The sequence below is a fragment of the Mesoplodon densirostris genome, chromosome 16 (genome assembly GCF_025265405.1).
Source record: "Mesoplodon densirostris isolate mMesDen1 chromosome 16, mMesDen1 primary haplotype, whole genome shotgun sequence".
NCBI classification, from domain to species: domain Eukaryota; kingdom Metazoa; phylum Chordata; class Mammalia; order Artiodactyla; family Ziphiidae; genus Mesoplodon; species Mesoplodon densirostris.
The window spans coordinates 68,226,734-68,249,689 of record NC_082676.1 but is presented as its reverse complement, the minus strand read 5'-3'; the positions used below and the strand labels follow the sequence as shown (position 1 = coordinate 68,249,689).

General features: G+C 44.6%; 2 protein-coding genes across 5 annotated transcripts in view; both read right to left on the bottom strand.

Moving 5' to 3' along the window:
• Positions 1–18,735, bottom strand: part of KAT14 (lysine acetyltransferase 14) — a 40,370-nt gene extending 21,635 nt beyond the window's left edge. For both annotated transcript variants that reach the window (XM_060077689.1, XM_060077690.1), the window contains exons 1-3: positions 18,477–18,735; positions 16,195–16,313; positions 11,279–11,400 (exon numbers count right to left, since the gene is read on the bottom strand). In XM_060077689.1, coding sequence (XP_059933672.1) covers positions 11,279–11,400; positions 16,195–16,313; positions 18,477–18,735 — 500 coding nt within the window. The remainder of the gene's footprint in view (positions 1–11,278; positions 11,401–16,194; positions 16,314–18,476) is intronic.
• Positions 18,736–19,032: 297 nt separating this feature from the next.
• LOC132475994 (protein PET117 homolog, mitochondrial) lies at positions 19,033–22,288 on the bottom strand. Of its 3 annotated transcripts, XM_060077693.1 has the most exons (4): positions 22,102–22,288; positions 21,388–21,639; positions 20,388–20,672; positions 19,111–19,186 (listed from the first exon to the last, which is right to left on the bottom strand). In XM_060077693.1, the coding sequence occupies exons 1-3, from the start codon at positions 22,195–22,197 to the stop codon at positions 20,661–20,663; spliced, it is 360 nt and encodes a 119-aa protein (XP_059933676.1). In that variant the 5' UTR covers positions 22,198–22,288; the 3' UTR covers positions 19,111–19,186; positions 20,388–20,660. The 3 variants fall into 3 exon arrangements, with proteins under 3 accessions (XP_059933677.1, XP_059933676.1, XP_059933675.1); XM_060077692.1 differs by lacking the exons at positions 19,111–19,186; positions 20,388–20,672 and adding an exon at positions 20,696–20,792; XM_060077694.1 differs by lacking the exons at positions 20,388–20,672; positions 21,388–21,639 and having other exon boundaries at positions 19,033–19,186.
• Positions 22,289–22,956: the final 668 nt, after the last annotated feature.

Sequence of the window (22,956 nt, the reverse complement as noted above, 5' to 3'; positions counted from 1 at the left end):
CCCTTGTGCACTACTAGTGGGAATATAAATTGGTGCAGCCAACGCAAAACAGTATGGAGGGTCCTCAGAAAATTAAAAATAGAACTACCATATGATCTAGCAATTCCACTCCTGGGTACTTACCCCAAGAAAACAAAACACTAATTTGAACAGATATATGCACCCCTATGTTCACTGCAGCATTATTTACAATAGCCAAGACACGGAAGCAACCCAAGTGCCCATCAATAGATAAAAGGATAAAGAAGGTGTGAGGGGGAGACCTTCAAGGTGGTGGAGGAGTAAGACGTGGAGATCACCTTCCTCCCCACAAATACATCCAAAAAAATCTACATGTGGAACGACTCCTACAGAACACCAACTGAATGCTGGCAGAAGACCTCAGACTTCCCAAAAGCCAAGAAAATCCCCACATACCTGAGTAGGGCAAAAGAAAAAAGAAAAAACAAGAGATGAAAGAATAGGGACAGGACCTTCGCCTCTGGGAGGGAGCTGTGAAGGAGGAAAAGTTTCCACATACTAGGAAGCCCCTTCGCAGGCAGAGACTGCGGGTGGTGGAGGGGGGAAGGCTTCGGAGCCACAGAGGAGAGCACAGCAGAGAGATTCCCACACAGAGGATCGGTGCCAACCAGCACTCACCAGCCTGAGACGCCTGTCTGCTCACCCATCGGGGCGGGTGGGAGCTGGGAGTTGAGGCTTGGGCTTTGGAGGTCAGACCCCAGGGACAGCACTGGGGTTGGCTGCATGAAGACAACCTGAAGGGGACCAGTGCGCCACAGCTAGCCAGGAGGGAGACCGGGAAAAAGTCTGGACCTGCCGGAGAGGCAAGAGATCATAATTTCAGAGTGCACAAGGAGAAGGGCTTCTTGCTCTGTGTGCCCACAGACGGCAGAGCACCGCCTAAGCGAGCTCCAGAGATGGGTGTGAGCCGCAGCTATCATCTCGCACCCCAGAGACAGGCATGGACCACCACCGCTGCCGCCACTGCCACCAAGAATCCTGTGTGCAAGTGCAGGTCACTACCCACACCTCCCTGGGAGCCTGTGCAGCACGCCACTGCCAGGGTCCTGTGATCCAGGGCCAACTTCCCTGGGACAGCACATGGCATGCCTCAGGCTGTTGTAATATGCTGGTCTCTGCTGCCACAGGCACGCCCCACGTTCCAATTATGACTACCGTACCCCTCCCTCCCCCTGGCTTGAGTGAGCAAGAGAGCCCTAATCAGCCGCTACTTTAACACCCTCCTGTCTGGGCAGGGAACAGAGGCCTGAGGGCAGCTTACACGCAGAGGTGGGACCAAAACCAAAGCTGAACCCCAGGAGCTGTGCGAACAAAGAAGAGAAAGGGAAATTTCTCCATGCAGCCTCAGGAGCAGTGGAGTAAATCCCCTCAATCGGCTTGATAAACCCTGCATCTGTGGAATACATGAAGAGACAACAAATGTTCCCAAAACTGAGGCGGTGGACTTTGGGAGCTACTGCAGACCTGGGGTTTGCTTTCTGCATTTGATTTGTTTTTGGTGTTATGTTTATCTTAGTTTAGTTTTTAGTGCTTGTTTTCATTGGTGGGTTTGTTTATTGGTTTGGTTGCTATCTTCCTTTTTTTGTTCTCTCTTTGTGAGTGTGTCTGTGAGTGTGTGTGTCTGTGTGTGTATATGTTTCTTTGTGTGATTTTGTCTGTTCAGTTATTTTTTATTTTTTGGCTGTGTTGGGTCTTTGTTGCTGTGTGCAGGCTTTCTTTAGTTGTGGCGAGCAAGGGCTACTCTTCATTGCAGTACATGGTGGCTTCTCTTGTTGCAGAGCACAGGCTCTAGGGCCATGGGCTTCAGTAGCTGTTGGGTGTGAGCTCAGTAGTTGTGGCTTGCGGGCTCTAGAGCACAGGCTCAGTACTTGTGGCACACAGGCTTAGCTGCTCTGCGGCACGTGGGATCTTCCCAGACCAGGGATTGAACCCACGTCCCCTGTATTGGCAGGCAGATTCTTAACCACTGCACCAGCAGGGAAGTCCCTTGTCTGTTTAGTTTTGCTTTTATCATTTGTCTTGGGGCCGTCTTTTTTTTTTCCATTTTTTTCTTTTTATGAGTGTGTGTGTATATTCCTTTGTGTGATTTTGCCTGTTTAGTTTTGCTTTCACCATTTGTTTTGGGGTTCTGTTTTTTATTTTTTTCTTTCTTCCTTTTCTTCTGTGCTGTGAAGCTGGCAGGGTCTTGGTGCTCCGGCCGGGTGTCGGGCCTGAGCCTGCGAGGTGGGAGAGCCGAGTCCAGGACACTGGACCACCAGAGACCTCCTGGCCCCACGTAATATATATATATATATATATATATATATATATATATATTTTTTTTTTTTTTTTGCGGTACGCGGGCCTCTCACTGTTGTGGCCTCTCCCGTTGCGGAGCACAGGCTCTGGACAGGCAGGCTCAGTGGCCATGGCTCAAGGGCCCAGCCGCTCCACGGCATGTGGGATCCTCCCGGACCGGGGCACGAACCCGTGTCCCCTGCATCGGCAGGCGGACTCTCAACCACTGCGCCACCAGGGAAGCCCCCCACGTATTATTAATTGGAGAGAGCTCTCCCAGAGATCTCTGTCTCAACACTAAGACCCAGCTCCAGTGCTTGATGCCCCATACTAAACAACTAGCAAGACAGGAACACAACCCCACCTATTAGCAGAGAGGTTGCCTAAAGTCATACTAAGTTCATAGACACCCCAAAACACACCACCGGATGCGGCCCTGCCCAAAGAGGAACAAGATCCAGCCCCACCCACCAGAACACAGGCACCAGTCCCGCCCCACCAGGAAGCATACCCAAGTCACTGAACCAACCTCACCCACTGGGGCAGACGCCAGAAATAAGACAAACAACGAACCTGCAGCCTGCAAAAAGGAGACCCCAAACACAGTAAGTTAAACAAAATGAGAAAACACAGAAATATGCAGCAGATGAGGGAGCAAGGTAAAAACCCACCAGATCAAACAAATGAAGAGGAAATAGGCAGTCTACCTGAAAAAGAATTCAGAGTGATGATAGTAAAGATGATCCAAAATCTCAGAAATCGAATGGAGAAAATTAAAGAAACGCTTAACAAGGATCTAGAAGAACTAAAGAGCAAACAAACAATGATGAACAGCACAATAAATGAAATTAAAAATACTCTAGAAGGAATCAATAGCAGAAAAACTGAAGAAGAATGGAGAATACTGGAAATAACTGCCGCAGAGCAGAAAAAAGAATGAAAAGAATTGAGAACAGTCTCAGAGACCTCTAAGAAAACATTAAATGCACCAACATTCGAATTATAGGGGTCCCAGAAGAAGAAGAGAAAAAGAAAGAGTCTGAGAAGACATCTGAAGAGATTATAGTCGAAAACTTCCCTAACGTGGCAAAGGAAACAGTCACTCAAGTCCAAGAAGCACAGAGTCCCATACAGGATAAGTCCAAGGAGAAACACGCCAAAAGACATATTAATCAAACAATCAAAAATTAAATACAAAGAAAAAATATTAAAAGCAGCAAGGGAAAAGCAACAAATAACATACAAGGGACTCCCCATAAGGTTAACAGCTGAACTTTCGGCAGAAACTCTGCAAGCCAGAAGGGAGTGGCAGGACATATTTGAAGTGATGAAAAGGAAAAACCTACAACCAAGATTACTCTACCCAGCAAGGATCTCATTCAGATTCCACGGACAAATTAAAACCTTTAAGACAAGCAAAAGTTAAGAGAATTCAGCACCACCAAACCAGCTTTACAACAAAAGCTAAAGGAACTTCTCTAGGCAGGAAACACAAGAGAAGGAAAAGACCTACAAAAACAAACCCAAAACAATTAAGAAAATGGTAATAGGAACATACATATCGATAATTACCTTAAATGTAAATGGATTAAATGCTCCCACCAAAAGACACAGACTGGCTGAATGGATACAAAAACAAGACCCGTATAGATGCTGCCTACAAGAGACCCACTTCAGACCTAGGGACACGTACAGACTGAAAATGGGGGATAGAAAAAGATATTCCATGCAAATGGAAATCAAAACATAGCTGGAGTAGCAATACTCACATCAGAGAAAATAGACTTTAAAATAAAGACAAGAGACAATGAAGGACACTACATAATGATCAAGGGATCAATCCAAGAAGAAGATATAACAATTGTAAATATTTATGCACCCAACATAGGAGCACCTCAATATATAAGGCAAATGCTAACAGCCATAAAAAGGGAAATCGACAGTAACACATTAGTAGGGGCCTTTAACATCCCACTTTCACCAATGGACAGACCATCCAAAATGAAAATAAATAAGGAAACACAAGCTTTAAAAGACACATCAGACCAGGTGGTTTTAATTGTTATTTATAGGACATTCCACCCAAAACAACAGAATACACTTTCTTCTCAAGTGCACATGAAACGTTCTCCAGGATAGATCATATCTTGGGTCACGAATCAAGCTTCGGTAAATTTAAGAAAATTGAAATTGTATCAAGTACCTTTTCCAACCACAACATTATGAGACTAGATATCAATTATAGGGGAAAAAAACTGTAAAAAATACAAACACATGGAGGCTGAACAATACACTACTAAATAACCAAGAATCACTGAAGAAATCAAAGAGGAAGTTTAAAAATACCTAGAAACAAATGACAATGAAAACATGATGACCCAAACCCTATGGGATGCAGCAAAAGCAGTTCTAAGAGGGAAGTTTACAGCAATACAATCCTACCTGAAGAAACAAGAAAACTCTCAAATAAACAACCTCACCTTACTCCTAAAGCAATCAGAGAAAGAACCAAAAAAACCCCACAGTTAGCAGAAGGAAAAAAATCATAAAGATCAGATCAGAAATAAATGCAAAAGAAATGAAGGAAACAATAGCAAAGATCAATAAAACTAAAAGCTGGTTCTTTGAGAAAATAAACAAAATATTGATAAACCATTAGCCAGACTCATCAAGAAAAAAAGGGAGAAGACACAAATCAACAGAATTAGAATGAAAAAGGAGAAGTAACAACTGACACTGCAGAAACACAGAGGATCATGAGAGACTACCACAAGTAACTATATGCCAATAAAATAGACAACCTGGAAGAAATGGAAAAATTCTTAGAAAAGGACAACCTTCCAAGACTGAACCAGGAAGAAACAGAAAATATGAACAGACCAATCACCAGCACTGAAATTGAAACTGGGATTAAAAATCTTCCAACAAACAAAAGTCCAGGACCAGATGGCTTCACAGGCGAATTCTATCAAACATTTAGAGAAGAGCTAACACCTATCCCTCTCAAACTCCTCCAAAATATAGCAGAGGGAGGAACACTCCCAAACTCATTCTATGAGACCACCAAAACCTGATACCAAAACCATACAAAGATGTCACAAAAAAGAAAACTACAGGCCAATATCACTGATGAACATAGATGCAAAGCTCCTCAACAAAATTCTAGCAAACAGAATCCAACAGCACGTTAAAAGGATCATACAGCATGATCAAGTGGGGTTTATCCCAGGAATGCAAGGATTCTTCAATATACACAAATCAATCAATGTGATACACCACATTAACAAACTGAAGGAGAAAAACCATATGATCATCTCAATAGATGCAGAAAAAGCTTTCGACAAAATTCAACACCCATTTATCATAAAAACTCTCCAGACGGTGGGCACAGAGGGAACCTACCTCAACATAATAAAGGCCATATATGACAGACCCACAGCCAACATCGTTCTCAATGGTGAAAAACTGAAACCATTTCCTCTGAGATCAGGAACAAGACAAGGATGTCCATTCTCACCACTATTATTCAACATAGTTTTGGAAGTTTTAGCCACGGCAATCAGAGAAGAAAAAGAAATAAAAGGAATCCAAATTGGAAAAGAAGTAAAACTGTCACTGTTTGCAGATGACATGATACTATACATAGAGAATCCTAAAGATGCTACCAGAAAACTACTAGAGCTAATCAATGAATTTGGTAAAGTAGCAGGATACAAAATGAATGCACAGAAATCTCTCACATTCCTATACACTAACAATGAAAAATTTGAGAGAGAAATTAAGGAAACACTCCCACTTATCATTGCAACAAAAAGAATAAAATACCTAGGAATAAACCTACCTAAGGAGAAAGGCCTGTATGCAGAAAACTGTAAGACACTGATAAAAGAAATAAAAGACAATACAAACAGATGGAGAGATATACCATGTTCTTGGATTGGAAGAATCAACGTTGTGAAAATGACTATACTGCCCAAAGCAATCTACAGGTTCAATGCAATCCCTATCAAACTACCAATGGTATTTTTCACAGAACTAGAACAAAAAAGTTTTACAATCTGTATGGAAACACAAAAGACCCCAAATGGCCAAAGCAATCTTGAGAAAGAAAAACAGAGTGGAAAGAATCAGCCTCCCTGACTTCAGACTATACTACAAAGCTACAGTAATCAAGACAGTATGGTACTGGCACAAAAACAGAAATATAGATCAATGGAACAGGATAGAAAGCCCAGAGATAAACCCACACACATATGGTCACCTTATCTTTGATAAAGGAGGCAAGAATATACAGTGGAGAAAGAACAGCCTCTTCAGTAAGTGGTGCTGGGAAAACTGGACAGCTACATGTAAAAGAATGAAATTAGAACACTTCCTAACACCATACACAAAAATAAGCTCAAAATGGATTAAAGACCAAAATGTATGGCCAGAGAGTAAAAAAAACTCTTAGAAGGGGACTTCCCTGGTAGCACAGTTGTTAAGAATCCACCTGCCAATGCAGGAGACACGGGTTCGAGCCCTGGTCAGGCAAGATCCCACATGCCACGGAGCAACTAAGCCCGTGTGCCACAACTACTGAGCCTGCGCTCTAGAGCCCGCAAGCCACGACTACTGAGCCCACATGCCACACCCTAGAGCCCATGCTCAACAAGAGAAGCCACTGAAATGAGAAGACTGTGCAGCACAACGAAGCGTAGCCCCCTCTCGCTGCAACTAGAGAAAGCCCACACGCAGTAACAAAGACCCAACACAGCCAAAAATAAATTAATTAGTTAATTAAAAAAAAAACCTCTTAGGGCTTCCCTGGTGGTGCAGTGGTTGAGAGTCCGCCTGCCGATGCAGGGGACATGAGTTCGTGCCCCGGTCCGGGAAGATCCCACGTGCCACGGAGTGGCTGGGCCCGTGAGCCATGGCCGCTGAGCCTGCGTGTCCGGAGCCTGTGCTCCGCAACGGGAGAGGCCACAACAGTGAGAGGCCCGCGTACCGCAAAAAAAAAAAAAAAAAGAAAAGAAAAGCAAAAAAAAAACCTGTTAGAGGAAAACACAGGAAGAACACTCTTTGACATAAATCACAGCAAGATACTTTTTGACCCATCTCCTAGAGAAACAGAAATGAAAACAAACATATGGGACCTAATGAAACTTAAAAGCTTTTGCACAGCAAAGGAAACCATAAACAAGATGAAAAGACAACCCTCAGAATGGGAGAAAATATTTGCAAATGAAGCAACCGACAAAGGATTAACCTCCAGAATATACAAGCAGCTCATGCAGGTCAATAAAAAAAAAAAAAAAAAACAACCCAATCCAAAAATAGGCAGAAGATCTAAACAGACATTTCTCCAAAGAAGATAAACAGATTGCCAACAAACACATGAAAGAATGCTCAATATCACTAATCATTAGAGAAATGCAAATCAAAACTACAATGAGGTATCACCTCACACCGGTCAGAATGGCCATCACCAAAAAATCTACAAACAATAAATGCTGGAGATGGTGTGGAGGAAAGGGAACCCTCTTGCACTGTTGGTGGGAATGTAAATTGATACAACCACTATGGAGAACAGTATGGAGGTTCCTTAAAAAACTCAAAGTAGAACTACCATATGACCCAGCAATCCCACTACTGGGCATATACCCTGAGAAAACCATAATTGAAAAAGAGTCATGTACCACAATGTTCACTGCAGCACTATTTACAGTAGCCAGGACATGGAAGCAACCTAAATGTCCATCGACAGATAAATGGATAAAGAAGATGTGGCATATATATACAATGGGATATTACTCAGCCATAAAAAGAAATGAAACTGAGTTATTTGTAGTGAGGTGGATGGACCTAGAGTCTGTCATACAGAGTGAAGTCAGTCAGAAAGAGAGAAACAAATACCGTATGCTAACACATATATATGGAATAAAAAAAAAATGGTTCTGATGAACCCAGAGGCAGGACAGGAATAAAGATGCAAACGTAGAGAATGGACTTGAGGACATGGGGAGTGGGAACAGGAAGCTGGGATGAAGTGAGAGAGTAGCATTGGCATATATACACTACCAAATGTCAAATAGATAGCTAGCGGGAAGCAGCCTCATAGCACAGGGAGATCAGCTCAGTGCTTTGTGACAACCTAGAGGGGTGGGATAGGGAGGGTGGGAGGGAGACGCAAGAGGGAGGGGATATGGGGATATATGTATACATATAGCTGATTCACTTTGTTATAGAGTTGAAACTAACATAACATTGTAAAGCAATAATACTCCAATAAAGAAGTGCAAAAAAAAAGATGTGATACACACACACACACACACACACACAATTGGATATTATTCAGCTATAAAAAAGAATGAAATCTTGCCATCGTGACAACATGTATGGACCTAGAGGGTATTATGCTAAGGGTATTATGTGAAGTAAGTCAGAGAAACACAAATATTGTATGATTTCACTTATATGTGGAAGCTGAAAAACAAAACAAATGAAGAAACATAACAAAACAGCAACAGTCACAGATACAGAGAACAAACAGGTGGTTGCCAGAGGGGAGGAGGGTGGGGAGAGGGGAGAAATAGGTGAGGGAAATTAAGAGGTACAAACTTCCAGTTACAAAATAAATAAGTCACGGGTATGAAATGTATAGTGGGGGGAAAAATAGTCAATAATTATGTAGTATCTTTGTATGGTGATGTATGGTAACTAGACGTACTGTGGTGATCAGTTTGAAACGTATGGAAATACTGAATCACTATGTTGTGTAACTGGAACTAATGTAGTGTTATAGGTCAATTATACTTCAAAAACAAACTCAGAAAAAGACATTAGATTTTCCAGAGGTGGGGGGATAAACTTCCAATTATAAGATAAATAAGTACTAGGGATGTACTGTACAACATGATAAATAAAATTAACACTGCTGAATGTTATACAGGAAAGTTGTTGGGGGTAAATCCTAAGAGGTCTTATCACAGGAAAAAAAATCTTTTTTCTATTTCTTTAATTTTATATCTATATGAGATGATGGATGTTCATTAAACTTTGTGGTCATCATTTCATGATGTATGTAAGTCAAATCATTATGCTGTACACCTTAAACTCATACAGTGCTGTATGTCAATTACATATCAATACACCTGGATGAAAAAAATATATAGATGGAATCATATGATTAAAAAAAAGGAAAGAGGGTTTCAGACTACCTTTACAGGTCATGGGATCTAGCTACGAGTCAATAGCATTGCTTTATTTTTAGTGCACTTATTTTTACAGTTTCATTCTATTTATGTAAGTGATATGGGTTTTCCACTTACCAGGGTGGTGTGAAGTTTCTTTTTTTTCAGTGACTTGATTTAAATAAGTAAACGATAATTCAAGTGATACACTAATATGGCCAAAACCCACTAGTTTAATGGTTAAATTACAAGAAGCTGGAGAGTAATTAATATCTTTCAGTAGAAGTATTGAAAAGAAAAAGAGCCTCAGCTGATGCCTCTCAGAACATGCTCTAGAAATGAACAAATGAAACTGAGCACCTGCTGCTAAAATAAGCCAACTTCTTTAAAACAGGCAATTTAAATCCAACTTCTTCCAGAAGACAATCCACCAGGCAGAACAGCACTGAAAGATCATGAAAACCTTCCAAGATCTAATTTTATCAGTTTTTTTCCCTTCCTTGTCCCTTATAAATGGGGTGTATTAAGTTCCATAAATAGAGCTAAATCATTAAACTAAGACAACAGATTTCCTTTCTTTAAGAAAAAGAACCAGTTATGCTGTCAATTCTTTTCCTAGTTCTATTTTTCAGTTCTATTTTTCCCTCACAGCAGCCTGCAGAAAGTCACCCCTCCATGATTCCTCAGCAACTTTGGCAGAGCTGTGACTTCTCAGCACCCGAGAAAACGGGCTGCAGGGAGTTCCGAGTGAGGACAAGCACAAAGTCCCTGCTCTGACCTTTACCGTGTCCACACCAACCCAATTATGTAAGATTTATGAATCTCACACAGGACTTCAGAAGGCAACTAACAATCAGAATTTCAAACAAGGGACTTCCCTGGTGGTCCAGTGGTTAAAACTCCACGCTCCCAATGCAGGGGGCCCGGGTTCAATCCCTGGTCAGGGAACTAGATCCCACATACCACAACTAAGAGCCCGCATGTCTCAACTAAGATCCAGCTAAATAAATAAATAATTTTTTTTAAAAGAAAAAGAAAGAATCTCAAACAATCCGCCAATGCAACTGCAAACTTGCTAACCTCTAATAGCAATAAAAATCTTTCTAGATGCACACGGACCCTTAGTTAAAACATCTGGTGTGGATGTCTGTGCCCCGGCACCCCTAAGTCTGATGAACCAAGGAGGGGTCACGGAGGAGAAGCACTCAGCAGCAAATTCAAAGCATCATGATGAAAAGAGTATCAAAGGAATAAACCATATGCGTGTTAATGTGCCCGGAGTTGGCCAAGCACTGTGAATACCAAACAGTATACAACGCTTTCTACCTCCCAGAGTTAATAAACACAAATACTAATAATTAACCAAGAGCAACTTAAATGAGTGCAGTCAATAACTGCCATCATTTCTCTTCTTCTGACCTCCTATAAGGCACTGATTTTAAAAGGACATAATATTCCTCTATCCTCAAATTAGTCACCTACCCAACTATTAAACTGCCTTATTTAATCAAAGTCTCTATTTTTTAACATTCTAAGAATCTGTTCAACTGTCTTCCTGCTCAGTAGAAACCAACAGTTTCCTCCGAAAGTAGGATAAGAAGTATGGAAACCTACCCTTGTAATTACGTAAACTTCCACTTCGATTTTTAACTTAAAGTAACAACATTTTCTGGATTAAAAAATTCTCAGTAACTGCCACAAGTAATTACTCTAATTCTCTAAAGGCCTGCATTAGGCTGTCTCAAGTCTCATATACTTTATTCTTTACATCTTCATTCAAGTATAAGATTTTTTAAAAATCACATTACCTATTCCCAAGCAAAAAAGTCCAATGTTTCTCAATGAAAGCGCAGATGTCTTCTTTCCACCGGAAATAGCCCTGACGCCCACTACCTTCCAGGGACAAGTTGTACATCGCCAGCATGACCACCTGAAACAGAAGCAGAACAGGCTGGGAGAAAAGCACAAACAGGGATGGTAAACTTCAGGGGGGAACATGTGTTGTTTTATACTCTGAGTATGAATAGAGGGGGGAAAAGGAAGGATAATATCTTGGAATATTCTCAGGATAGAATTCTACTTCCTTTTTCGCTTTCCATAGATGAGTATCACTGTTCCCCTTAATCACGTGCACTTGTTCCTCCCATGTTACACGTGCAAGGCTGCTGTGTGGCTGAACTGGTGATGAGTAACTACTGCCCTAAGCAGCCCCCATCCCAGTCCCCCTCCACCACTCAAAGGCAGCGCTAAACACCATGTTAAGCAATGCCATCAGGAGGCCCCAGGGCCTGCTCCAGCCGGCATTTCTGACGGACAGTGCTGACCTTTACTAAATATTCCAGGCATCACCCCTGCACATATACTTTCCTAAGCTCTTTAGAGGGCAGAAACAATAGACTCTCAGAATTTCAGAGCTGAAGTTAACGTGAGGTACCATCCACTCTGGGTTTAGCCTTTCTCAGCTGTGGAAACTGTTCCTGAGGTGAAATCAGAATAGAACAAGGGGCAGGGACCTGAAAGGCCTGGCTGCCTGGCTCATCCTCAGAGAGGAGGACACCCCCAGCTCCACATCTCATCCAACTTCATACTGAACAGATAATGAATTCACAGCCCCAAATGGGGAAATACTTTGCAGAAATATGAATAACACAGTCTCACTGTAAAAGACTTCACTAAAAGAGAAAAGAGCAAAGAAGGAAGTAAAAATCATTTTAAATCCACCATCAAGAAATAATCCTTTTTAACATTTTCAGTGATTATCCTATTAGACATTTCTCTTTGCATCTAAATGCAATTTTGTAATCATAAATGGAGAAGAAACTACACATGCTATTCAAAACCATGTTTTCAACCTAATAAAAATAATGATTAATTTTGGGCCAGCACAACTGAAAAGGGGACAGAACCTAAGAAAAGAATCCTTCCATGACTCTTCTTTCCATGAGGAGCAGCCCAAAGCTGTACAGGGTCTAAGAGACTGCAGTTCACGCTCCCCGACGTCGATGTTCACAGCCCCAAATCCCGATGGCCCAACAGGGAGACCTACAACCACACCCTCAAAGGGGCCTGGGGATGCTGATGCTCCTACCAAGTCTCAATTTCCCCCATCCTTAAACTTGTAAAATTTGCAGACAGTCTGCCAATTAACCCCATGAACAGACTTTTCTAATCGTTCCACTCATTTTTGCGTCAGGTCTGCATCAGCCAACAAACCTCTCCCTTTAAAGTTATTGTTCACAGGGAGTCGTTGTTTAATAGACACAGGATTTCACTGTGGGGAGATGAGCACCTTCTGCAGATGATGGTGGTGATGGTTGCCAAACAATGTGAATATGCTTAACGCCACTGAACTGTGTGCTTAAAGACGGTGGAGAGGGTAAGCTCTGTTATGTATATACACGTTTTTATAAATCTATTTATTAATTTCTTTTTGGCTGCGTTGTGTCTTTGTTGCTGTGCACAGGTTTCCTCTAGTTGCGGCGAGTGGGGGCTACTCTTCCCTGAGGTGCGTGGGCTTCTCATTGCGGTGGCTTCTCTTGCTGCAGGGCACAGGCTGTAGGCGCACGGGCTTCAGTAGTTGTAGCACGTGGGCTCAGTAGTAGTGGCTTGTGGGCTCTAGAGCACAGGCTCAGTAGTTGTGGTGCACGAGCTTAGTTGCTCTGTGGCATGTGGAATCTTCCCGGACCAGGGCTCAAACCTGTGTCCCCGGCATTGGCAGGCGGATTCTTAACCACGGCGCCACCAGGAAAGCCCTGTTACATATATTTTACTACAATTTAAGAAAGGTATTGTTCAAGAAATACCTTAAGAAAAGGATGGAATGAGCTCTTCTGCCCACTCAGACTCCTAGAGTAACTTGGAAACGTGTATTCACTGTTAATCTCTGTGGTATAGACACAAGTGTGTTGTTTCATTTCCGGTATTTTTTTTTTTGGAAACATTTCATGACTTTAGAAAGTTAAAATTCACATACTTACTTGCAAATAACTTTTCCTATTATCACCGTATTTACTGGGCAAAGTAAAAATCCAATCATGAAGGACATGGTTTTCCCCCTCTTCTGGAATTTGTAATCTTTAAAGAAAGAAGCCCAGTTGCGTTTCTGCTCTTACACCACCAGCCCAAGCGCATAGTAACAGGCTGGCCTTGGGAACCAGCACAGCTCCAAGGCCTTGCTCAGGCTGGCACAGCCCAACGGGCACCTCCCAAGTATCTGCTGAAGAGCATGTGGAAAGATAATGAGCGTGTCTAGGACAAGAATGTAAAAACTACCCTACTTGAGAGCTTCCCCACTTTTCAGACTGTTGTTCACACATCACCAAGGAGGAGGACGCAGAAAGTGTGTGGAAGGGGCCTTTTAGTCACCTCATTACTGTTGGCATTTTGTAATATAAACAAGCATTTCTACTTCTTATTTTGATAAATCAACAAAGTTTAAGATTTAAAACAACAGAAAACCCACATTCCAATTGGAATATGACATCAATAGAGTCTATTCCAGACCAACGGATCCTCTTTTAGCTCTTGCATGAGACAGAGAGACACAGAGGGAGAGGGAGAAGGAGAAGGGAAGGGAGAAGGAGGGGGAGAGGGGGAAAGAGGGAGAGAGGGAGAGAGGGAGAAGGAGAGAGAGGGAGGGGGAGAGAGGGAGAGAGAAGGTGAAAGAGGGAGGGAGGGAGGGAGGGAGAGAGAGGAGGACAGAGAGAGGAGAGAGGGAGAGAGGGAGAGAGAGAGAAGGAGAGAGAGGGAGAGGGGGAGAGAGGGAGAGAGAGAGAAGGAGAGAGAGGGAGAGGGGGAGAGAGGGAGAGAGAGAGAAGGAGGGAGAGGGAGGGAGAGGGAGAGAGAGAGAGAGAGGGAGAGAGGGAGGGAGAGAGAGAGGGAGAGAGGGAGAGGGAGAGAGGGAGAGAGAAGGTGAAAGAGGGAGGGAGGGAGGGGGAGAGAGAGAGAAGGAGAGAGAGGGGAGAGAGGGTGAGAGGGAGAGAGAGAGAGGGAGAGAAGGAGGGAGAAAGAGAGAAAGAAAAAGAGATGCAACTAGAAACAATGGTCATTACTTTTCCAAGAACCAGGTGTGTCTGGTCCCAGTTTTCACTTCATTATCCCAGGGTATTTATTATCCATATGTCTTTTGGAAGTGAAAAAATAATTTTCAAGAGATGTTAGTCTGATTAAATAAGCAAATTGAGGGCTTCCCTGGTGGCGCAGTAGTTGAGAGTCCGCCTGCCGATGCAGGGGACACGGGTTCACGGGTTCGTGCCCTGGTCTGGGAAGATCCCACATGCCGCAGAGCGGCTGGGCCCGTGAGCCATGGCCGCTGAGCCTGCGCTCCCCAACGGGAGAGGCCACAACAGCGAGAGGCCCACGTACCGCAAAAAAAAAAAAAAAAAAAAAAGCAAATTGAGCCAATACTGCCAATATATTGAGCAATATAATCAAAAGCCACTTTTTCTTTTAAAAAGAATCTCCACAGAAAACTCATAGTCTTGAAAATAACAAATTATATACATTTGCTCTTCTTCCATTTTACAATTTTATGAGAAGCTACCTGCAGGCCAAATGCAAATCTGCCTACGTGTGCACACTTCAGAATAATCTACTAATATTAATCTGACCTTGCCTCGACACAGTATCCCATGCACACTTAAAAAAAAAAATCCCAGTTAGAATACTCATAAGACTGTATCCTCAATACAAACTTCCGTTCATTTTCTACTTACATATTCTCAGGCAAGTCCAAAAAGGCTCCCTAAGATCACCACTGACAGATTTCAACCGATGTCCTAATAAAGCACCGATAATTAACACGATAGCCTCTGGCTGCGAACACAGCTACAATTTACAAGGAACACCCTAAGTGCCTTGGAGGGTACAACCTAAAATCTTTCTCATTACCCTGTTTATTTCCTTCACAGCAAAAAGTGCTATAGGGGTAATTAACTTGTTTATTTATCATCTAAAATAAATGTCCACTGCCTGGGGCTAGGGTCTTGGCTGTCTCACTCACCACAAAGAAAAAACAGCGAGAAGGATCAGCTGGTCTCCACGAGATTCTACTCTCCAGGCCTAGAACAGTGCCTGGTTCGTCATGTGCACTCAATATGTGTCGAATGAATAAACATAAAAACTGAGTGAGTGATGTCTAATACATTTTTAGAACTTAAAGACTGCATATACCATTGGTGCCTTGTTATAAACATATTAATATAAAAACAAAACCCCAAAAATTAATACAACCTGGAGATCAGTTAAAAGATACTGTTCGGGCTATAGCTGGCTGGGATGAAGGTGACCATCTTTACTTTTTTTTTAAATTTAAGTACAGTTGTTCTACAATATACAACTAGTTGCTAGTTTCAGGTGTACAGCATATTGATTCAGCATCTTTATATTTTTTAGAATGGTTTTATTTTTCTAAAAATAGCTGCCAAAAAAAATGTGAACCTCTTCGATTAAAATCAGAGTTTGGTATTATGTATAAATGAAACCGTGGGTGGGATTTTCAGAATCTCAAACCCAATTCACTAAGTTGGCAGTGAGTATTTTTACTAACTCCTTTCTCCACACATTCAGTATGATTTTCATTGTGAAATAAAGTGACCCTCAAAACAACTCAGAAGCTCCTATGTAGGTTCCTCATTCCCTAGTTACTTATTCCAGTAAATTTCGCTGGGGCGGGGGAGGTGGGGGGACCAACCCCATGAATTCTAGAGAAAGAGCTTTAACTCACTTGCTGCCATGTCAGCTTCAGCCGCTCATACTGCTCCTTGCCATCTTCAGAGCAATCGGAACAAGTAAACCTAAAAAAATTATCGCCCTTAAGGTAACTGAGCTGTTCCCTCAGCTGACCTAGGAGGAAAACAAAAAGGCACATCACAGGTGTATCTAGAACAGAGGAAACCCAACGTTTTAATCAATCTACCAGCCATTTCCTAAGTTTCCCAGGCTGTGTTCTTCCATTTCTTTCGGCCAGCCCGTGAGGGCAGGATGGGGATGGGGAAGGGAGTACAGAAGGTTTTTATTCTTCTAACATCAAGTGCATGCCCACTAAGATAGAGCTGTGGTTCCCAGACTTTCAGAAGAGACACTGGAAAGGCAGGTAGCGTTGTTCTCACTGGCTGTTCCAACTGTTAACATTCCCGACTCCTACAGGAGGTCTCCTCACACATTCTTCCAAGAAAACATCTGAGCTCCCACTGTGCCACTGGGCTAGGAACCAGGAACACAACACCTGAGACAGACGAGGTACTGGCTCTCAGAGGCTTACAGACGCGGTGAGGGCTAAAGAGGAGAGTAGGTAATCACAGTAGCACAGAGGCTCTCCGTCCTGACTGTGCATCAGAACCACCCAGGAAGTTTTGTGTTTTAAATATGCCCAGGTCTATCCCCCGCAAAATAAATCGACCTCTGGAAGTTCCCCAGGTGATGCTGATGCTCTGGGAGATGTGGAAACCCTGGAGTGGGATGTGATGGGTGCTGTGGGGCAACGTGAGAGCACATAAAAGAGATGCCCACCCACATGAGGAAGACAGCAGCGCTAGAAAAAGTGGGGTGGACGGGGGCCTGACGGATGGCTAGAATTGGCACGTGAAGAGGTGTTTGTGTGTGGGGCGGGGAGTGTAGAGGCTGTAGAGACACATGTTTCACAGAGGAAATTTACAAGCACAAAGCCCTAGGGATAAGAAAGAACTGCTTGGGCTTCCCTCGTGGTGCAGTGGTTAAGAATCCGCCTGTCAATGCAGGGGACACGGGTTCGAGCACTGGTCTGGGAAGATCCTACATGCCGTGGAGCAACTAAGCCCGTGCGCCACAACTACTGAGCCTGCGCTCTAGAGCCCGTGCTCTGCAACAAGAGAAGCCACCGCAATGAGAAGCTCTCGCACTGCAATGAAGAGTAGACCCCACTCACCGCAACTAGAGAAAGCCAGTGTGCAGCAACGAAGACCCAACGCAGCCAAAAATAAATAAATAAAATAAATTTATATTAAAAAAAAAAAGAACGAACTGCTTGTGGAGAAGGAAAAGCTCACCCTAACTGCAAAGCTCCGTTTCCACGTGGGGATAGGAGGGCACGAAGGAGAGAGGCTGGAGCAGTTAGCAGGGGCCCCTGGAGGCAGGGCATTTACAGCGCAGGCTGTGAGGATGGGGGAAAGCCACCCAGGCTCTCAGGCAGAACCCTGAATCTATAAGCAGAGACAGCCCGAAGGCAAAAACTAGCTAATGTATAATAAAGTTTAGGTTTGCTTTCTGTGAAAACGGTGTTAATTTATTAATAACTACGAATCCATCTTAAAAACACCTCCACATACCAGAAAATGACCCAGTTCACAACAATATATATACACATACACATATATAAATTTCTCTGACCTAGTTACAAATTCTATTACACAGAGTATTCCTCTAGTACATACGTCTTTACTACTCTCCGCGTAATGGAAACATCCTGTTTTGGTTAAGAGCCCTGATGACTGGCAAAGCACCTTACTGCATGTATCTACGGCCAGCAGATCAAGGTGGCCAGCAAGGAGAAAACACGAATGGCCCTAGAAAAAGGCATAATACATATTTAATCTCCTAATTCCAACCTTATATCAACATAGTATAGCAGTTGTTTTCCATGTAAGTTAGACACTACCAGAGTTATGTTTATGAGTCTGAAGTTTAGCTCTACACTGGACCTAGAATTTGGCCCCAAAACCACAATAATGTGACCCTGATAGAAAAATGTGGCTAATTCTTTAAGTAACACAGAATTTCCAATTTTCTAATTTTTATTGGGTTAAAATTGAGAATGTTAATTTAACAATGTGATAGAGGTTGGCAGTAATATATATTAGTACAAATGTATTTATGTTTTATATAAATTTACAGTTAATCAACTACACTAATAATAAATATAAGAGTTATCTTTTTATTTGGGTCTCTTTCACATTCATGTTTCTTTCACAGGTTAGAAAAACAAACCTTCCTGCGGGAATTGACAAAGGAAAGGAAAGGAGAAGCTCTTACTGGCTGGGATCCACTTCTGGCACTTGTCGCAGAAGTAGGACAGCTGCTCCTCCATCCACGACACGTCCCCTTCATCACTGTTTAGGGAGTCCCCGCTCTGGTCGTGAGACAAGTCCACAGACGCCTGGTCCTCTGACTCGACGATCAGCAGAGTCTCCCCCTCCACCTCCCCCTCCTCCAGCCCCTCCGAGGTGGATGTTCTTGTGGCTTCATCGTCGTGCCGACTGATCAAACTGCTCAGATGGATGTTACTCTCCATCCCTCCCGGCTTGCAGGTTCAGTGCTCTCGGGAACAATCCCAGTTTCTGGACACTAAGCTTGAAGGGTCTCCTTGCTGACCACACAAACAAACTCTCAGAAGAGCGTCTGCCTGACTCGACTCAGACACAAGGGGCACTTAAAGCAATTATTTAGAATATACGATCCATTGTCCTTTTCCTCATCAAGTTTAAAAGGACGGTGACCACAAAAAGGCTGAAGATCTCACTAAGCTGTTCTCCATCAACACTCACACACACTTAACGCTGTCTGTTCCATCAATATCTCACACGCATTTCAAGTCACGTTTTTTGAGATCCTTTTGCCAACACCATCTTCTCCCTTTCTGCTTCAAGTTGCTCAGTCAGAAGAATCTGTTCTCCCAAAAGACGAATATTTTCTTTTTTCCGATTTTGCCTCTCAATGTCTCTGATCACTCCGTCACGAAGCCTCTAAAATCGTAAGAAACAGATTTTAGTGAAACTCGGGAACAGGTGGTTCCCATCCTTGTGTCATTCAAATCCAAAAATCAGTGTTACCAAAATACACTTAAAACTCTTAGATTCCAAGTACTCAATTACTATTTTAACTTTCTGTGTGGATGTAAATGTAATAAACCATCAAATTAACTTGGTAGCGTGACAGTATTATTACAGATCTCTTATCATACTTTAAGAAATTTTGCATCATTTAATATAAAAATGGGAAGTAACAATTAAAAAAGAAAAACTGCCACTATGCTGAATTTTAAAAATTTAGTTAATATATGATGCTTTAAAAACTTGATGAGGGACTTCCCTGGTGGTCCAGTGGTTAGGACTCCGCACTTCCACTTCAAGGGGCACGGATACTATCCCTGGTCAAGGAACTAAGATCCTGCAAGCAGCGGCTCAGACAAAAAAAAAAAGAAAAAACAACTTGATGAGAGTTACTTGAGTAACTGTGAACTACATTCCTGTTAGCAATTGTCCTAACTGAATAATAAACATCCAAGAAAGAAAATTACTAAAAATTTGAACAAACTGTAAGGATGCAAGAAAGTAAAGAACTCGGCTTCTTCTATTATGTACAGAGAAAAAGTAAAAATTACAATTACATGATGGGGGGAGAAGGGGAAAAAGAACACTACCAGCAGAGGAAAAAATTAAGGCCCACTGATGGTCGTTACTTTGATAAACACTAAAGACAGGTAGAAAATTCCAGAAAATGGACCTGGCACCTAAGATGAGACTTTCTAAAGCATCAATCCAGTCATTACTAATAACTTACACTTTACAGGTCATAAAATACTCTAATAACTTAACAGTGGCCTTGGGAGGCAGAATAATGGGGGCAGGGCCTGGGGCCTGGGTAGGGTTTTTTTAAATTACTATTATGTCTATTTTAACAACTCACCAAGTACCTAATTGCTGGCCCTCCTCCGGGCCTAGGGCTCCAGTCCCCATTACGGGGGAAGCTGGGAAATTTAAGAGTCCTGGGACTGATAACACAACTGAAAACCAACTGTCCTGAACCCTGTGCCCCTGGCAAGATCTCCAGGCAGAATCGGAGGCTCTCTTTCCACTCCTCCCTCCCCAGCTTCTCTCCTGTGCTTCTTCCATCAGGACACACCTACACACGCCACCCAAGCCCCTTAGCCCACACCGTCCACACCTGCTCTGAGGTCCTCCCCTCCTTTCTCAGGGACTTTAGCACTGGGCTTGGGATCTTGTTCTCCATCCAGCATTCGCTAGTTTCCTCCAGGTTTCAAAGTCTGTGCCGACTGCCTCGCACATCCCTCCTGCGACTTCCACTTGACTACCTTACTAAGCACCGAGACCTCTTCACCATCACAACTCTAACACCTAGAACGCGGCTCCTCGTGTAGTACTCACTGCTGGTTTTGCTGGGCTCCTGTGAGGATCGAGGCTGATGTATGTAAAGTGCTTAGTACAGCGCCTGGTATGTGGCAGTCAGTCAGGAAACAATGGGGGACAACAGTCATTGTTTTATTTCTTGCTTCCTTGAACCTTCCAACACACCCACTGTGTCAAACATTTGTTCTCCTCTTTCCCGCTGCTAGAAAGTAACCCCGCAATGAATGATTGGACGTAAAACAAACACAGGTTATTCCGGTCAATCTCAACCTCTAACTTCCAAATACCTAAACCTTACACTTGTCCCATTCTGACAGTGGTTCTCAACCCTGGCTGCATGTTAGAATCCCTGGGTCGCTTTTAAAGAGTACCTAAGTGGGACCCGCATCCCCAAGAGATTCTGATTCAATAGATCAGGAGCAGGGCCCAGGCTGCTACCTGGTAAAAACTTCCAGGAACAATCGCATGTGTAGCTGGAGGTCAGAACCAAGCTTTCACCCAGCCGTACTCCATACTCGGAAAATCCCTGCTCGCTGACCTCAGAGCTACATCTGACATAGCATCTTCTACTCTATCTCAAATTTTCTCCAGTCACCATCTTTTCCTTCTTAGAGGAGAAAATCTCCCGCTTCTGTTCCAAAAGCTAAACCCTTACAACCATTACGTTAATCCCAATCTCTAATCTCTTCCGCGCCCCGTCACCATTAATCATTTCACTCCCTCCCCTAAAATCTTGTATCATCACAGGCTTGCTCTCCTCTGACTTCCAGAGTGTGAACACGGGACAAAAGCCTCACCTGCTGCATCTCTGCACCCCGAGCACCCGGCGCGGTCCCACGCAGACAAGCCTGTTTACAGTGACTCACCCAGCGGCCTGCGTCCACCCCGGGCCAACCGGGCTCCACCGCACCCCTCCCCACACAAACACACACCCCCGGCTGCCCCTGCTCGAGCTCGGCCTTCCGTCCCCGGAGCAGCTGCGCGTCTTCATCTCTGTTTCCCGACGCGCCCGGGGCGGAGCGTGGCGCACGGGGGCCCGGCAGTAACCTCTGCCGATGGGAAAAGGAAGAAAATAGGACTAGGAAACACAGCAAGACGGACAGGCCCCTGAGCGGTCAAGTCAAGCATGTTTCCGCACATAAAACCACCGAAAAGAGAAAAATTGGAGACCGCTATCTCCATCGTCCCCAGAATCTAGTTTCCTTAGCAAACTGTTCCGTAAGAAGGAAAAGCCCACCCCCCACACGAGTATCTCTCCCAATTCCCGAAGGCGAGATGCAGGGGAAGCGTCACCAGCGCTTCGACACCCGCGGGGCGGGGGCGGGGCCGGCCCAGAGCACCGGGTACCACCGCCCCCACTTCCCGGACGCCACAGGGAGCGGTCTCCCCGCCTCGGAGGCGGGAGGGGAGAAAGGAAAGGCGAGGAGGAAGCGGCGCCACGCGGAGCCGGACCCCAGGCCCCAGGCCTCCGCCGCCGCGCGGGCCCGAAGGCGCGGGCACGTGACACTCACCTGCTGGTCCTGCCGCTGCTTCATATGCACGCCCGCCACGGTGGCCGCCGTCAGCACCACCGAGAGGCCCAGCACCACCTTCGACCTCCCCGACATCCCAGCGCCGGCCGCCGGGGCCTGCACTCCCCGTGCCCCAGGCCCAGGGCCGCGGCCGAGCGCGCGCCTTTGCCGGGGCGGGCCAGGCTCGACCCCTCGAGCGCAGAGCCCCAGCTGCAGCCAGGCGCGAGCAGTCGAGAGCCGAGCGCCGAGCGACGCCCAGGCTCCGCGGAAGGCGCGGCTTCCGGTAGGGCCTAGGAATCGCAGGCATCCCCTCCCTACCCTGCGGGCGGGCAGGTAATAACACTCCCAAGAGCCCCGGCCCAGAGCTGGCCCCAGCACCACCCAAGGCGGGGTTCCAGGCCTGAGCCCTCTCAGTTCATCATCCGCCCCCAGCGGCGGGAGAGTCCGGGGGTCGGGATGCCGGACCCGGTACCTTGCGGACCCTCGACTGCGCGCGTCCCTTCGGAGCGCGGGGCTGTGTCGCGCAATGCCAGCCCCACCAAACGCAGGCCTCGTTGCCCCTTCGGCGGGGAGGTGCCAGGAGATAGAGTTTTTCTCGTTAGATGCTGTAGACACGGTCACCTGCTTTCACCTTGACGCTGTGGGGTGGCGGGTCAGGTCTGGTTTTTCTTGACATCAAAAAGCCTTCTGGCTACAGAGCAAGCTCTCTGGGCAGCGGCACGTCTTCGCCTGCGGGCACGAAAGGCGCTGGCCCCTTGTCGCCCAGGTAATCCTTGAGGCATCCCTTCTACACCTAGTTCCCGCCCTCAGATGCCCGAAATGATCGAGCAAAGCAGAGCGTCGAGAACCGCCGCA

What these genes read in the sequence shown, in the direction of transcription:
- LOC132475994 (XM_060077692.1), bottom strand. Translation starts at nt 22,197, where the DNA reads ATGTCGGGGAGGTCGAAGGTGGTGCTGGGCCTCTCGGTGGTGCTGACG. An exon ending in AGCAGCGGCAGGACCAGCAG is followed by an intron (nt 21,640 to 22,101) that starts GTGAGTGTCACG and finishes TCCCATCGGCAG; the next exon opens with AGGTTACTGCCGGGCCCCCG. An exon ending in GGGGTGCAGAGATGCAGCAG is followed by an intron (nt 20,793 to 21,387) that starts GTGAGGCTTTTG and finishes GTTACTTTCTAG; the next exon opens with CAGCGGGAAAGAGGAGAACA.